The sequence below is a fragment of the Equus caballus genome, chromosome 2 (genome assembly GCF_041296265.1).
Source record: "Equus caballus isolate H_3958 breed thoroughbred chromosome 2, TB-T2T, whole genome shotgun sequence".
NCBI classification, from domain to species: Eukaryota; Metazoa; Chordata; class Mammalia; order Perissodactyla; family Equidae; genus Equus; species Equus caballus.
In genome coordinates, this window is record NC_091685.1 from 61375524 (window position 1) to 61392079 (window position 16556).

The following is a 16556-nucleotide window of genomic DNA, read 5'->3' on the forward strand; positions in this document are numbered from 1 at the left end:
AAATGAGTTGGAGGTCTCTGAGGGTTCTGGCCTCCATCTGTCGTTTCTTATATTTTAAAAGGGAAATCAATGGTGGGTGGACTGAGTTCTTTCTCCTCCCTGGAGACAAAGCCCCAGTATTCTTTCCCAGCATTTTGCTTTTATGGTTTCTCTAGAAGAGTGTTCAAGACCTTTTGAACTGATTTCTAACCTTACCTCTCAAAATTTTTTAGTAACGAAATTCCTTCCTCAAGCAATAGTTTACACAGAACCACAATACATGAAACAGAGAAAACTCAGAATTTTATTAGCATGTATTTATTTTATAACTTCACACTTATAACATTGCACTTTGTTTACTGGCAATAAATGAGAACAATGAGGCCATTTTCATGAATACAAAAACACATGAAATCAGGGTCCATTGGATGACAACTGTATCACTTTGAACAGTATTGAAAAACATAACTTAGAGGGGCTGGCCCCGTGGCCGAGTGGTTGGGTTCGCGCGCTCCGCTGCAGGCGGCCCAGTGTTTCGTTGGTTCGAATCCTGGGCGCGGACATGGCACTGCTCATCAAACCACGCTGAGGCAGCGTCCCACATGCCACAACTAGAAGGACCCACAACGAAGAATATACAACTATGTACCAGGGGGCTTTGGGGAGAAAGAGGAAAAAAATAAAATCTTTAAAAAAAAAAAATATAACTTAGAAAGATAAATGATCACAAATGGTACCTTTTTAACAAAAATACTTTTCTTATACTCTCAGGATATTCAGTTAAAATTATCCATGATCAGAAAGAATAATTTATTGTTTCAGAGTCAAATCACTAGTAATAGTCAACTGCTGGAATTCTTATCACAAAGATAACAGACACAAGCACTCAGACTTACACAAGAGCCAAAACGGTTTCTAATGCGATGTCACAACTTGACTGGCAGCATACATATTTACTCGTTATGGCACAAGTGTTAGAACAATAAGAGAGCATGCATCGAACAGACAATAAGCATCATGAAAATCATAACGAGTCTCAACGCATCGAGGGCTTTCTACGTCCCAGACATCACGCTAAGTGCTGAAAAGGCTCGAGGGCATCTGATCCTAACAGCAACCTGATTCTATTCTTTTCCCATTTTTCTGATGAAGAAGCTGATGTTTAGAGAAGTTGAGCAACTTGTTTATTGGATACACGAAGCTTCCAGGATGCTATCTGTCACTGTGTGGGAGCCTTGTCTAGCAGTGAACTGAATGGTGCCCATTTATGCTCTGCTGGCACACTTCACATCACAGCACAGGCATGGGCCTGATTTAAACACCCACAAGGTGCTATCACTTCCTTAGTCTGTGCATGATTAAAAGAACTTCTGATATGCACTCAGATATCTCAAGGGAACCTTTTCTCCAAGGTCTGCACAAAATGAGTCAATCTCGAATCAAAAGCAAGTCTGCTGGGGAATGCCAATGTGTTAAAATTTGGATAACAGACTTGAGTCTATCTGTCATTTATTAGAGATTTAAAGAGTTTAAAGTACACTTTAAAGATGGAACTGCTGAAAAATCGCTGCAGACCTGCACAGCAGAGTTCGAAAACCACAGTGACAGTGGAGAGAGGACTAGTGAAAGTCAGAGAGCTCTGGACTCCGGTCTCAGCTCTGCCCCTCGTCAGCAGTTTGATACTGAGAAAGCCACTTAACCCATCTGAGCTTCAGTTTCTTTGTCTTTCAAAAAGAGCAAAATCATACCATACTGGGGCTGCTGGACATGTTAAAAGAGATCTGCGTAAAGCATCTGGCACATAGTAGGCCCTCAGCAAATGTGAGTTCCCTTCCTCTGCTCTTTGCCCTCTGTCACCATGAAAGATCTTCCTCTCTAACCAGACCAGCCTGCTCACCAAATCCAAACACGGCCTGTGTGTCCCCACTCTCCAGCACCGTCTCTTCTAATGTCTCCCTTCTCGGAGCACGCCTGTCACACTGCAGACCTCTTGAAAGCAAGGGTTAGGCTGAGTCATCTGTGTCTTCAGGGCCTAGCACAGTGCCTGGAACTGTCCAGCCGACACCTCCTGGGGAAGCAGGAGGCACGCTCTCCAAGTCAGGAAAAGAAAAAGACAGAACGGCAGAGACAGCTGTACTCACTTGGCAATGACGCTTCTATTGGCATCATGAACTTATTTACACATGAGGTTACATATTTAGCTTTTCACTTGTCAAGGTCACGTCCTCAACGAGACTGCAGGTGCCCTGAGAGCACGGCCCCTGCTCGTGGGTTTATGACTGTGTTCTCCTTGACCAGTGCCTCATGCTGCTGGGGACTCAGAGGGAATCTGCTGATTTGAGAAAGGAAAACACCCAACAAGTCAAAGAGCTCAGATTTTTAAATAGATTACAAAAGATATTTCTTCTCACATCATTTCTTTCTTCTATGGTGTGGGTAAACTTTGGTCTGTTTGGGGGTATTTAAAGGAAACCTGAAGTGCTTCAGATTCCTTTAGGCTTCCTGTCTCACATTTGGAATTTAATCTTTTGTTTGTTCATAATCTATGAAGGGCCCAAGAAACCCTCAGGCTTTTTTTTAGAAAGAAGAATCAAGACCTGGCTTGAACGCCTTGATTTCAATTGCGTACAGTAAAGAAAAACATATTGACAAGGTCTTAGCCTGGTAAAGCGAACGGCCCCAAGCCCAGTGGCGGTGGGCCCCCCTCTGAGTTGGTTTTCAGTCATCTGCCTCATTGTCCCAGTGGCCATAGCCGTCCCCTTCATCTGGCTCTTCAATATTCTCGTTTTCAAAAGAGGCCTCTTCCTCCTCCTCTTCCCGGATCACCTTCATCAACTCGAGGAAGCTGGGAGGCGGCCCCTGGTCTTTCAGCTCCCTGAGCCTACACCAGAGGATCTCGCTAAGGCTCGCCCCAGCCATGACCTGCTCCAAGCGGACCTGATCCGCGATGTTCCTCGGGATGGCCTGCTTCTCCACAGCTCTCCGGAGCAGGGTTTCTAACCGCAACACATAGGCAGAGACCTTCTCTCCTTCCTCCTGATAGGTCTTCAGATACTTCACCTGGGAGGTCCTGCGGCTCTCCAGGCTTCCAAACACTTGCTTAAACGCCTCCAAACACTCCTCCACACTGATGGACGGATTGTCCGCCTGCACTATATGCATGAGGTCCAGGGCAGGGCCACGCAGGCTTTCCATCAACCACCTTTTCTTTTCTGCCTCGGCTACCGGCCACTCTTTGACTATCTCAGTGGCCTGTTCCAACCAGATTTCAAAGGGCTCTTCCTCTGGCGCCGGCACAGCACTCCCGGAGAACACTCTCAGTTTCCGGTATCTCATGGGGAGCAGAGGCTGAGGGGCATGTGCTATTGCCTGGCCCAACAAATGGGCCAATAACTCCGGTGATACGCAGGGCACTGCGGCTGGAGACACTCCCTCATGCCCAAGGGCCCGGAACATCCCGGAGACTGTCTGCCCCTCTTTTTCTAGAAAGAGGTTCAGTCTTTCAAGAAATTCAGTGTCTTGGTTAGGGGTCTTAAAGATCACTTTCCAGATGCCCCCCCTTCCCTGAACCTCACTGGGGATCACTGAGACATCAATGTCCTCCATGAGCTCTAATAACACAGCATTGGCATTCTCCTGCTTCCTGAATATTTTGCCAAGCAGTCTATACCTGCCCAGAGACTTCAAAGTCTCCTGGAGAACCTCCTGAATCTCAGCCTCATCACAGTCCACTGGTATCCCCATAACCATCAGCGATTTCTGATCATCCACGCTCATTATCCTGCACCAGTCCTCCAGCAGTGCCAGCGCCATCGTCCTGAATATTTACTCGCTCTGACTCTATGGGTACTAATTAGTGCAGATGGGCACTGCCTTAGGATGGAGACTATCCTGAGGAGCTTCTAAACTTACAACCCACCAGTGAATGGACCTGGGTCAGGTCACTCCAAGAGCAGTCTCAGTCTTCTGGACCAATAACCCTTATTGCCCAGTGGCAAGAACTCAGAACCTCCTGTTACGTCTCTAGACCTGGGGTGGCTGGTAGTGTCAGTGGCTCTGCAGTCTGGTGGCTGCTGTCTCACTCGCCAATGCTAGCAGCCACTTGGTGGTGCTGACCCTTCTCTGACCGCCCAAGGCACCTTCGAGAGCTGTTTTCACCACTTTCCCCGTCTGTGCTGCTTCACTTCTCTCTAGTCAATGGGGAAACACCTCCACTCCAGCTCTCAGAAGTCCTGGAGAGACGTCTCACTGCAGAGTGCCCTGGACTCCTAGTGAAAGAACGGTCAGTTTTACCACACACCTCTCCTTCCCAGGGAGCATCGTACCCCACTTGTGGATGGACACGGGTGTAGACCCCACATTGTATTTGCCTCACATTATATTTGTGTCTATCCCACTCCATCAGATCTCTTTGCTTATAGTGACATTGTTTTTTCTCTTGGGGACCCTCCTGCAAGCTGGCTTCCCCACCACACGCTCATCAGACATGCTGATTAATGTCTGAGCCCCAGTTGTGGACAAGACTCAAGATCTTTCCCACATGAAAAATGAAATCAGGAAATGTGGCTAGATACCTGTTTACGCATTCCAGAATGTTCCATAAGAGTCAAGGAGCTTATTTATTCAGCTTCTAGCACAGGATGATGTCACCCAACTCTGCCCAATGGTGTGTCTGGGTCTTAGCTTCAGCCAAGCCAAGCTTCCCTGTTACACATAAATAATAAGAGTGTATTTTTATGGCTTGACAATACCCAATGATGAAGACTGTTAAGGCACTTATTCAAAAATATGACAATCCTTCAAAATTTAATTAAATCTACTAAACAGTATTGAGTTGCTTCATTTCTTTAATTTAGAAATCACTCAAACATTTAAAAACAATTTAATATAGGCATAACAATATAATTTATATAATATACTTTAATATGACATAATAATATAGGTATTACAACTTAATAGAAGTATAAAAATTTAAAAAACCTCAGGACCAAATCAATTAAACTTAAAATTATGAATTAAGTCTCTTTAGTTATGGCTGGTCAGGCCTTGCAAAAGCAAAACTAGATGCTTCTCTTGCTATGAATGGTAAGTTACTAACAGGATACTTTCTTCTTAGCATTTGGACTTGAATGGGTCATTTGAGGAAAAAGGAGAAGAGAGGAAGCACACCTGTGGAGGGGGGCAGAGACTGGGTAAGTGACAAGGGGACAGCTCCTATGTCTCCCAGCTACTGGTGTGGAGTGTGTCTAGGGCAGGAGCCATGACCATTCTTCCCCAGGCCTGAAAGTCTCCTTCAGTCCGAATGGGGTCCCTATGCCACAGATGTCCACCTGCGGTTATGGTGGCAGCTGCTCCTGCTGCAGGTACATTTCCTGAGTCTTTCTGGAAGGTGCTGAAGGCACGCGAGAACCAGAGGGCCAGAAGGGCAAAATGCTGGATCAGGCCCTCCCCAGCAGGCCCAGGGATCTGAGCCCAGAGACTCCACCATACCTCACCTTCCTCTTCTAAGATCCAGGGGTGACCTTCCTCCCCACTGTAATATTTAGAGGAAACAGGAGATGTAAAAAGGCATCGAATGCCCAGGAACAAACTTCTCCAAGGTCTCCACAGTAACCGTCATGTCGAGGTCAGGCTACCTTTGGGCGGCCTCTTCCTGCAAAGGCAATCTCTACATGCAGTGTGACCTTCCAATAAAAAGGTGGCAAGTAACGTGTCCTTGATACACGACAGGGTCACAGATGGAAAACGTGAAAATCTCGTATTTTCTCACATAAAGATATGATAAGTTGGAAAAGAAGCCAGACTTTCAGGTGGAAGACCCCACTGCAACTGCTGGATCATTTAGCCAGATAGTGACCTTGGGCAAAGCTCCTCAATGGCTCTAAATCTCAGTTTCCTACCCCAGAAAGCAGGGATGATAAAGCACTCTTCTCCCCGGGCTGCTGTGAGCAGGAAGTGACATCATCCGTGTGGAAGCACTTTCTTCAAACGCCAAGCACAGCTGGTGCTAAGTCCGAAAGCCTGCATCTGGATCTCTCAGTCCCTCCACCCGCATATTCCTCTCCTTCCTCCTTCCCACCTAGCACGGTGGGCTCATCTTCAAACTACGACTGCGGTTCTCTAAATTTACCTCCATTCACCAAACTACCCCTCACAATTAGGGGGTGGGTACCCGCATTTAATCCTTCCAGGTGCAACGGTTGACAATGGGACGGAATCCTCAGTCACACTGCCCAGCGCTACCTCTTAGCCCAAACCCACCCTGGTTACTGAGCATGCCCAGACCTCCCTCTCCAGCCGCCAGAGGATGGGCACCATTTCTGCAGGATTTTGCCAGCGTGGAAAGAGGGGTGGGGGGTAATCGACCAGAGGCAGGGACTGATACATGGAAAGGACGCGGGGTTGGGAGTAAGCCATGAAGAACCCTCAGAGACCGTGCCACTGGCACAAATCAAAGTGTCCCCTGGATGCCCTCCTACCCTGTGGCTGTGGCTGGTCTACCCGCACATACACACAAGTCCCCACACACCTTTCCCCAGCTTGGCCTCACACAGTCCAAGGTACTCAATCACAGACAGCACCCCACCTTCTACCCGCCACCGGATGCGCGCGCGCACTTACGCCGCAGGCACGGGTCGTCCGGCAACCTGGGAAACCCCGCGGCTCTGGCGCACTGCGCAACAGGGGCGGGGTGGGGGTGGAGGGGGCGAGGCGGGGCCCCCGGGGCGCCGGGTCAGGACTCGAGATTTGGCGAGTGGGCTTTAATCTGCGGCTTTCTCCCCCTTTGGGTGCGGGCGGAAGATACCAAATGAAGACAGTCTCCTGGGCTCTTCTTGGCGCAGTCACTGGTGCATGGCGCCCTCGGGCAATATAGCGGGTTTGCGCGCTCTCCCACTATATATAAGTTGCCGTGCAGACTGCAGACTGCACTCTTTGCTACACTCCCACGAACCGTGGACCTATGTCTCTCTCTATACGCTCCCACCATTTGCTACGCCCCTCTGCATTTCTCCCCGCCATGCCGTGCCTCTCCCAACACTGTGGATGCACAAAGTGAGAACCTTCTCGTTTCAATCTCTGCTCCCAGTAGCCCACCATGGCCCATGGGGAAAATAAAGCTTCGGTGTTCCGCGCCTTGTTTGGCCCCCACCTCTCCGCGCGGCCTGCGCCATCCCTTCCCCGTCCCCAGCGCCGCCCCTTCCCCTCCCCCTGGGTGTCCTGGCGCCAGTCAGTTTGTCCCCCTTTGCCCATCCATCAGTTCACATCCCGGTTAAGGGGGAGGAAGCCCTCCCCACGGTGGGCCCTAGCCCTTGGCCCACCTCCGCAATGTGGTGGGGGAGAAGGGCGCCGGGGCCAGGGGCTGCGCCCTCAGGTCTTCGCCCCCGCGTGCCCTGCCCCATACTTACGGTGAAGCCGAGAGCAGTCAGCGGGCCCTCCGCTCCGCATCCATTAGCCGGTGGTCTGGCCACTTCACTTCCGGAGCGCGGGGCTCTCGGCGGCGCGGCGGTCGCTCCCTCCCCTGCGCTCCGCGCCTCTCCCGGGGGCCGCGCCCCGCCCCCGCCCCGCCCGCGCCTCCCTCCTCCCTCCTCCCTCCTCCCTCCCCCCTCCTCCCGCCGCCGCCGGGAACTGGCAGCCTCTCCGCTCCCGCTGCCGCAGCGGCCGCCCTCCCAGACCCAACTTTCCGCTCACCCAAGCTCGCGAGGCGGCGGGGGGCGTGGGCAGGGAGGGGAGAAAGCGGGGTCAGGGGGAGGGACCGGGAGGGGCGGGTCGTCCGCTCGCAAGCCCTCCTTCCTTTCTGTACACCTTGCGGTAGGCACAGAGCGGTAGCGGCGGCTGCAGCCAGGGGGTTTGTGCACAGAGAGAGGCAGACTTAGGGACCGGCAGACGGACGGACTGACGGAGAGGACCCTCCTCGAGCCCCCGCGCCATGGCCGAGAGGAAGCAATCCGGGAAGGCGGCAGAGGACGAAGAGGTCCCTGCCTTTTTCAAAAACCTGGGCTCAGGCAGCCCCAAGCCCCGGCAGAAATTCTGTGGCATGTTCTGCCCCGTGGAAGGGTCCTCGGAGAACAAGACCATCGACTTCGACTCGCTGTCGGTGGGCCGGGGCTCGGGGCAGGTGGTGGCTCAGCAGCGGGACGTCGCCCACTTGGGCCCGGACCCGCAGCCGCCGTACTCCCGGCAGGGCCGGCGCGCCGGCGGGGAGCCATCTGTTGAATCGAGCCGGAAGGTGGAGATCCGGCGGGCCTCGGGCAAGGAAGCCCTGCAGAACCTCAACGACCAGGTTGGTATGGGGGAGGGGTGTTTGAAAGGGAGGACGGGGCGCGGGGATCGCCCCTCCCTCGCCCCCTTCCAGCTCGGTGAAGAACCGACGATCCCAGTGTGTCCACCGTCCTGCCCCTCCTCGAATACTGCCTCCCCGCATCTGCACACGCACCCCACCCTACCCGCCCCTTCTCCGTGCAGGGTGCGGAGAGGCTCGGGCTCGACGGTGGGCGGCTGTGCGCCCACAAAGGCTGCCGGCGCCTCCCTGGGCCCGGGAAGTAGGGGGTGGGGGTAAAGGATGGGCCGGTCACTAGCTGGGGGTCGCATGGTTGGGGGGATGGGCTGCGGTTCCATTCTTAAATCCGCCCGGGCGGCTTCCGATTGCAGCTGTGGCTGGATGCCCCACCCTTTTTTGATGCAGCTCCGAGCGCGCAGTGAAGGGCTCGCGTGCAGGCCGGCGGGCTCCCCGGGGGTCGGGAGGGGCGGGGGCTTCGATGACCGCTCCCCGCCGCGCCCTGCGCGCTCTCTCACTGCACCTGCTCCCGCGCCCCCCGCGCTCGCGTCCCGAGCTCAGAGGCCAGGACCATGGTCAGCGCCTCCCCGGACCGCCTCGGAGAATCTCGCCACCTTGACTCCTGCTCGCAGCGTGAGAAGAACGAGGGAGGCGTCAGAGTCACCCGAGGAAACCGAAACGCTCCTAAATAGCCATGTGGAGAGCAAAGTTCCACTAAGTACCTTAGCAAGGGCTTCCCAGAGCGCTCCCCCCGCCGCTATTTGGGAGGAATTTTGGGGATGGAGACTAAAGTGAATTACCTTCGAAGGGTAAAAAGAAAAGAAAAAGGGGGAAAACCTCATTTTGAATAGATTGTCAAAGATGGATTACATCCCCTACTCTGTGTCAATGGGGGAACAAAGAAGACCAATTTAGTAAAGCTTGATTTTAGAAAATGTTTGTCATCTCTGGCAAATATGAACAGTGTGCATTTTAAGTGCAGTAGTCTTCTCACACCACATTTTTTTTTTTTTTTAAATCAGGGTGACCTTCATACTCGTGCAGGTTTTTTCCACAGCCTTGTTTTCTCAACTGATCGATTACAGTGTAAAATTTTTTAACACTTGTTTGCTGTTTCTCTCGCCTGCCCATTGGCGAAGGTGAGAAATCAGTCAATGAGTGATTATTTCTTGAATACCTATTGTGTGCCTTCTCTTGTGGGGTAGCAGGAAGATTAGCTATAAAAAGTTCAAGGTGGTTTCTTCTTAAGGGGCTTCCAGAGTAGTTGGGAGTGGTCTATACATATTCACCGAGTGATTCCACAAGCGTTTATTCGGCGTTCAGATTGTGTGCTCACAGTGAGAACAGTTAAGAGTTGGTGATAATGGCCTGAACATGTTATCGTTTCCTGATGTGGCATAGATTTTGGAGGCTTTGATGCTTAAAGGACCAATTCTAAGAAAGATAAACTATTTGCTGTCGTTTTCAAAAGGTGGAACAACAAATCACTTAATTGATTCCTCCTCCCCAGCTCTGTCCTCTGGTTCACTCACAGAGGGGAGTATCTGATGTCCATATTTCACTACGAAGCAACCAGAAGAACCGAAATGTAAAAAACTCGCTTTGTTCCAAGTGATCAGATAACTGAAGTAAAAATTTCTAATAATACAACCTCATCTTCAGTAAGTTGTGCTGGTAATTCTAATGTCCTAAAGGGAGCAGAAAAATGCCTTGAGATAAGGAAGAGACCATTTAAAAAAATGGCAGATCAGGGGGCAGAGGTTGAAAGTGGCCACCCCTATAATGGTGGCAGTGAATTAAAACTCAAGTTTGAAAGGCGAAGTTTTGCTGGGTGGAATAGCACATCTCTTTTCCTGTCCATTTAGAAGCTTAGCTGTTTGATCATCAGAGCTACTTGTTGGAACACCCCTTGAATTTATTATAAATTCTAAGTTGTAAACCTGGGGTGCATGGAGGGGGAGACTTGAAGAGGAAATACCCAACCGAAATCCTAGGCCATTTCAGCCTCTGCAAACCTACATTTGCTTCAGCTGCCTGGTTATCAGTAACACAGGGGGATCCTGGCTTGGTCTTTCTGCAGCCTTCCCTGGATTTTCATTTCCAATTTTGCCTTAACACATAAGGCCTGTTCCTATGGGATTTTTTTTTTTATCCCATAGGACTAAGAACATTTACCAGGGTCAGTGCTTACAGTGTTTGAGTATTTCATGTCTATATGAGAGAGAAAAGGCATTTGAGGGGTGTGTATGTGTGTAACAATGGTGATTTCCAAAAGCATAGGTGGGCCCACCATTTTGACTGAAGTGAGTAGCCGGTACTTAGTTTTCATCTAGTGAGTGGGCTGACTGCTAGCATCTCAGTGCGTTCCTCTTGGAAGCCCTGGCGCCAAAGAGGTGGGGGGAACTAGAGTGTGTGGATCCTGGGGCCCCTGTCTCATGCCCCCACTCCTCCCCTGAATCTGTCTTTATAGGTGTTAATGTGTTATCAGAAGTGGCTTCACCCACCTGTTGCACTAGGGGTCCTGCTGTTCTGCCAGCAAGGCTTTTGGAAGGGAGAGAACAGGCTTCTACAGCTCAGATGAGCAGAGGCTGAGTATCTGCACTTGCAGGAACTAAATGAAATATGCTTTTGGTGTGAGCAGGTCCGCTCTAGAAGGCAATGGATGTGGCTTGGGCTGGGATGTGTCAGGTTTTGGTGAAAGGAAAGAGCCAGTGTAGTGAATGTGAATGAGGAAAGCTGCTATCTCATTACTCTCTTTTTCCTTTGTGTCCTTGGGGAAGTCCACCTTGGCTGCAGTGAGGTTAAATTGATTACTACCTGTGGAGGACTCTGAGCCTCTTGGACTAGAGAGCAGAAGGGCAATGTTGTTGACTGAATTCTCCCTTGCCAGTGCCCAGGGGTCCCTCAGCCTCCTCCCTTCTAGGAATTCCCTACATTCCACCTGACACACAGTTTAGCCAGAACCAGTTGTTCAGCCAGGGATACTGGACCCTGAGCATCCCTTCCCAAGGGGCTCTCAGGACTTTCTCCCAGCAGCAAACAACCTCCATAGGCTTGAGGGGCAGGGGAGTTATTCTCCACTTCTCCAGGGCACATTCCAGTGAGTGAACTGTATACACCAGTGTTGCTGAACTTGACAAAACCACTAGGTCTGTAAAATGGTTTCTGACATTCCCTTCCATTCTGCATTGCTGTCCCCTATGCCCATGTTGATCATCTCCCAGTGCTGGGAGCCCAGTGACTCTGCTGCCCTCCTATTGTTCAATGCCACCCCTCCGCTATCCTGATGGTGATGCCCCTTCTAGATCTTTCTTCCTCCAAAAGCAAGGAGTTCTGAAATCACTCTCTCCCCCTTTGCCCTCCCTTCTTCGGTTCAAAATCCCTTCCTGTGTTAATCTTAGCTAGAGAGAAATCCCAGTGATTGAAGGCATCCATCTCTTATGTGAATGACTGATAGAAAAGTTGTCCCCAGAGGTACTTGTTTGATAATAGACTAGCCTGTTCAACAAAGTGAATGTCTAGTTAGTGGGATGTGTGGTAGAGATTTGGCTGGGAGCCTAGAACAAGGGCATTAATTTGATACTTTAAGAGGCCACATTGTTTCAAAGGAGGAGATACAAATATGAACGTCTGTATGTTCAGGATTCCAAAGAAGCCTAAGACTCATCTGGGTTCCAAGGGAGAGGGGTGATTGGGGAAGAGAAGGAAATGGCGATAATCCATAGTTATTGATTGCTCTTGATTTCCTAAGTGATTACAGAACTAATCACATAATTAATTAAATTAAAAAAATTTAATTATGGTGAAATATACATAACAAAATTTACCATCTTAATCATTTTTAAATGTAAAGTTCCGTAGTGTTATGCAACTTTTCTCCAGAACTTTTTTCTGCTTGCAAAGCTGAAACTCTGTGCCCGTTAAACAATTACTCCTCATTTCCCCTCCCCCCAGCCCTTAGCAACCGCCATTCAACTTTCCGTTTCTATGAATTTGACGGCTCTAGCACCTCAAATAAGTGGACTCACACAGTGTTAGTCTTTTTGTGGTTGGCTTATTTCACTTAGCATAATGTCCTCAAGGTTCATCCATGTTGTAGCATGTGACAGGATTTCTCTCTTTTTAAAGGCTGAATAATATTCCTATCATTAGTTAAATTTTAACAAGTTGTTGGTGATTGAAAAAGTTGTTGCTCAATTAATAGACCTGCAATGAATTAATTATGGGAAATGGTAAGAAGGGTTGTATTTGGGGTGAGATAGACTCCTCCAGCCAGGGGCCTAAGGCCTGAGTAGAAGAAAACTCCCATCAGCTAAACATCTCTGCCATCTTTCTCCCTTGTCGCTCAAGGATAGAGAGGAGAATTGCTGTCACTGAACCTCTAGTGACAACATTTGGTCATGACCTCTTGAACGTTGCATAGTTTACAAACTCATGGCCGTGGAAATCAGGAATGGGCTGGCATTTTCCTGCCCTTGGTAAAGACTAGCCAGGTATTCTTATGGGTACTTTGGTGCCAGTGAGAAAGAGAAAGGAGAGTCGGAATTGATCGTGGATTCCAATGTGTACTATTTAATCACCTCATTCTAGAGGTGGAGAGAGCAATGCCCAGGCCGTCCCAGGACGAGGACAGAGCCTCTCACTGACCAGTCCCACTCCAGTCCTGTATAAGTAAAACTTTGTTATTTGTGTGGCATTATGTAACTCTAGAATGTCTATTTACAATCTAGATCCTATATTTCAGAATATATTATTTTGAAACTTGACCTCGTGCCCTCTGATTTAGGCATTATTCCCTTTCTGTAAATAGAGACACTGAGATTTAGTGATATTAGTGACCTATCCCAAAGTCCTGCTGTTTAGCAAGTGCATGAGCTAGGATTTGAACCAAGCTTTCCTACTCTGTCGCATAGTTCTTGCGGCACAACATTCTTTGGCTCAGTTCCATTGCCAGAGAGATTTAGTGAACATAAAGGTACAATTTAGTTTTCCAGGCAAAATATTTCACATCCCATTAAACTTCACGTAGTCTGTGGAGTAGGCGCTGTGCTAAATGCTCTATATGCACTATTTTACTAATGCTAAGACAACTCTATTAAGCAGGTACTACCATTATCCTTATTTTGCAAAAGAAAAAAAAGTAAAACAAACTTGCAAAGCAACTTGCTAATTAAAAGCCAGAGGCAGAATTTGAACCCAGGTCTGTGTGACTAAAGAGCTTCTTAATCACTGTGAAGTTCTGAATTGCTTTCCGTATTAATTATTCTTTTCTCATTTTAACTCCAAAGAATTAGCTCTTGTGAAAAAGTTCTGAGTGCCTACTTTTTTGTTTTCTGTTTTGCAGTGTGCCCTTTGAAGGCATTTGTAAAAGGGACCATTGATCCGTCTTTATCAATGCGCCCTAAACTGCTGATACTCTGTCCACCATTTTTTTAAGCACAGTCAATGTCTTCAAATATCTCTGGGACAGAGGCCCACTCTAACAGTATGAATGGCGTGCTTTTCCAAGCTTAGAGCAAAGTGATGACAATGTGATTTTTCCACTTGATGTAAGTCATGAACTGCAAGCAAATAATGAGGGAACTGTGAATAAAAGCATTGGCGGGTGGGGTTGAGTGGACCGTGGGCTGATGGACACTTCAGTTTGGTTGGCTGCAGCCGTGGCAAAGGCTGGTAACATAGGCCAAGAGTGGCACACAAGTGGTGCCTTGAAGGGGAAGCACCTGGTCTTGAAGGTGGCTCGGGTTTGTTTTTGAAGCACATGGACAGCTTGCCCAGGCTCTGCTTCCGAGGCGGCTCTCTGGCAGAAAGAACTCTGGGCTAGGAGTCAGGAAGTCCTGGCTCTGTCGTTCACTAGCTGGTCTCCCACACAGTCACCTGACCTGGGGCTGTCATCAGGCTGGGCTCTGAAAGAAGGCTATGCTGTCCCTGGCTGTTCTTTTTTTTTTTTTTAATTGGGGTAAAATTCACATAACTTACAGTTCTCATTTTAAAATCTGCAATTCAGTGGCTTTCAGCACATTCACAGTGTTCTGCAAGCATCATTACTGTTTAATTCCAGAATATTTTCCTCACTCCAAAGAGAAACCCCGCATCCATTAAGCAGTCACTTCCCATTACCCCCTCACCCCAGCCCGTGGCAACCGCTAATTTACCTTCTGTCTCCGTGGATTTGCCTGCGCTGGACATTTTACGTAAATGGAATCATACAATATGTAGTCTTTTGTGTTGGCTTCTTTCACTTAGCATAATGCTTTCAAGGTTCATCTGTGTCGTAGTGTGTGTCAGCACTTCATTCCTTTTTATCACGGAACGACATTCCATTGTTTGTATATACCACATTTTATTTATCCATTCACCAGTTTATGGACATTTGGGTTATTTCCACTTTTTGGCATTATAAATAATACTGCCACTGAAATTCTTTTACAGGTTTTTGATTAAACGTATTTTCAGTTCTCTGAGGTATATTCCTAGGAGTGGAATTGCTAGATCATATGGTAATTCTGTGTTTAGCTTTTTGAGGAACTGCCAAACTGTTTTCCACAATTTTACCGCCATTTTGCCTTCCCCTCAGCACCGTACACGGGTTCCAATCTCTACATATCCTCCACAACACTGGTCATTTTCCCTTGTTTTGATTATAGCCATCCTACTGGGTGTGAAGTGGTATCTCATTGCGGTTTTGACCTGCAAATCCCTAATGACTAATGATGCTGAGCATGTTTTCATGTGCTTATCGGCCATTTGTATATCTTCTTTGGAAAAATGTCTATTCAATTTCTTTACCAATTTTTAAAAATTTAGTTGTTTGTCTTTTTGTTGTTGAGTTGTAGGAGTGCTTTATATTTCACTTCTGGATACTAGCCCCTTATCAGATGGATGATTTGCAAATATTTTCTCCCATCCTGTGGGTTATCTGTTCACTTTCTTGGTTGTGTCCTTGTCCTTTGATGCACAAAAGTTTTACTTTTGGTGAAGTCCAATTTATCTATCTTTTCTTTTGTTGCCTGTGCTTTTGGTGTCATATTATCCCTGGCTCTACTTAAAACAGTTGGATCAACTGAAATTTAGCAAGGAAGTTCCAGGGTCTCATTTCCTAGAATCACATTTATGTAACTGAATCCTGTTGTTTTATGGGGGCTTTGAAATTCATTTAGAATAGCATTTGCCATCACTCAGTGTTCTTGAATGTTTTGTGGGTGCGTAAGTCTGATCTTTCTATTTCATGACCCTGTTCATATAAAGAACTTTCTTTTGTGTGTGTGTATTCACACATATATGTGGTATTTTATATATATATGTATTTTTTAATGAAGTTGAAAACTTGTTTTCCAAACCACTGATTTGAGAGTGGCTGGGATGGTGTTGAGGAGGCAGTGACCAACGAGCTGAATTTAGGAAAAACAAATTTGAGAAACTAACTGAATTCAGTTTTTATTTTGTTCTATTTTTTTAGAAATAACGTGACAGAAGTACCATGTTTATTATAGATAACCCTGATAAGCAAACTTTTTAAAAAAGAGAGAACTCACTGATAATCTTATTATCTAGAAGTAACCACTAATAGCACTTTATTGTATTATTTTTTCCAGTCTTCATGCTCCCACCTGAAATGAATGAGAAATACTGTTTTTCAGCATTCCTGATGTCACTGCGTATTCTAGTTCTTATAGATATTTCCCAAAGTTATGGGTGACAAGAGGTATCTTGCTTTTTGCTGATTTTCCTATTAACGTAGTCATATTTTAAATGTTAATTTGTAAAAATTATATATTAAAATGTATCCATTTTAATGTCACTTGTCACACATTTTTTCCTAGTTTGCATCACGATTTTTGTGGTCTTTATTTTTTGACATCTGAATTTAAATTTTACATAATTGAGTCAATTCACCTTTTCTGATGTGTTTACTGCCTTTCAAGATGATTATTTTCTTATATTTTCTTCTAAAATCTGTTTGGATTTTGTGTTTACTTATATTTATATCTGGCAGTTAATTTTTGCCTGTAACTTGAAGTAAGGGATAACTTAATTTCCAAATAGGTAACCAATTGTCCCAATGGCATTTATTGAATAATTGATGTTTCTCCATTTATTTTTTTAATCCTCAACTTTTTATATATGTCTGGATATGTTTTTTGGCTTCCTGCTCTATTTCATTTATCTACATTACTGATTTTTTAGTGGTTCAGTATCCCTTTAGTTACTGTATCTTTTTAATATGTTTAATTTTCCTAATTTTTTCCATTATTCAGCTGCATTTTCTATCAAAGGTATATTTGATTACAGAAACCGAATA

General features: G+C 47.1%; 2 protein-coding genes across 3 annotated transcripts in view; one reads left to right on the forward strand and one right to left on the reverse strand.

Annotated features, from left to right (window-relative positions):
* Positions 1-260: 260 nt before the first annotated feature.
* Positions 261-7524, reverse strand: PNMA2 (PNMA family member 2). 2 transcript variants are annotated; one of them, XM_014737822.3, is made up of 3 exons: positions 7386-7524; positions 4554-4683; positions 261-4247 (listed from the first exon to the last, which is right to left on the reverse strand). In XM_014737822.3, exon 3 carries the CDS (start codon positions 3790-3792, stop codon positions 2698-2700), a length of 1095 nt encoding a protein of 364 aa, XP_014593308.2. In that variant the 5' UTR covers positions 3793-4247; positions 4554-4683; positions 7386-7524; the 3' UTR covers positions 261-2697. The 2 variants fall into 2 exon arrangements, with proteins under 2 accessions (XP_014593308.2, XP_070112589.1); XM_070256488.1 differs by lacking the exon at positions 7386-7524 and adding an exon at positions 6601-7172.
* DPYSL2 (dihydropyrimidinase like 2) overlaps positions 7447-16556 on the forward strand; it is a 127268-nt gene continuing 118158 nt past the window's right edge. Inside the window, exon 1 of the mRNA XM_001494490.7 lies at positions 7447-8260. Within this exon, the coding sequence (XP_001494540.1) occupies positions 7907-8260 (354 nt within the window). The 5' untranslated portion in view covers positions 7447-7906. The remainder of the gene's footprint in view (positions 8261-16556) is intronic.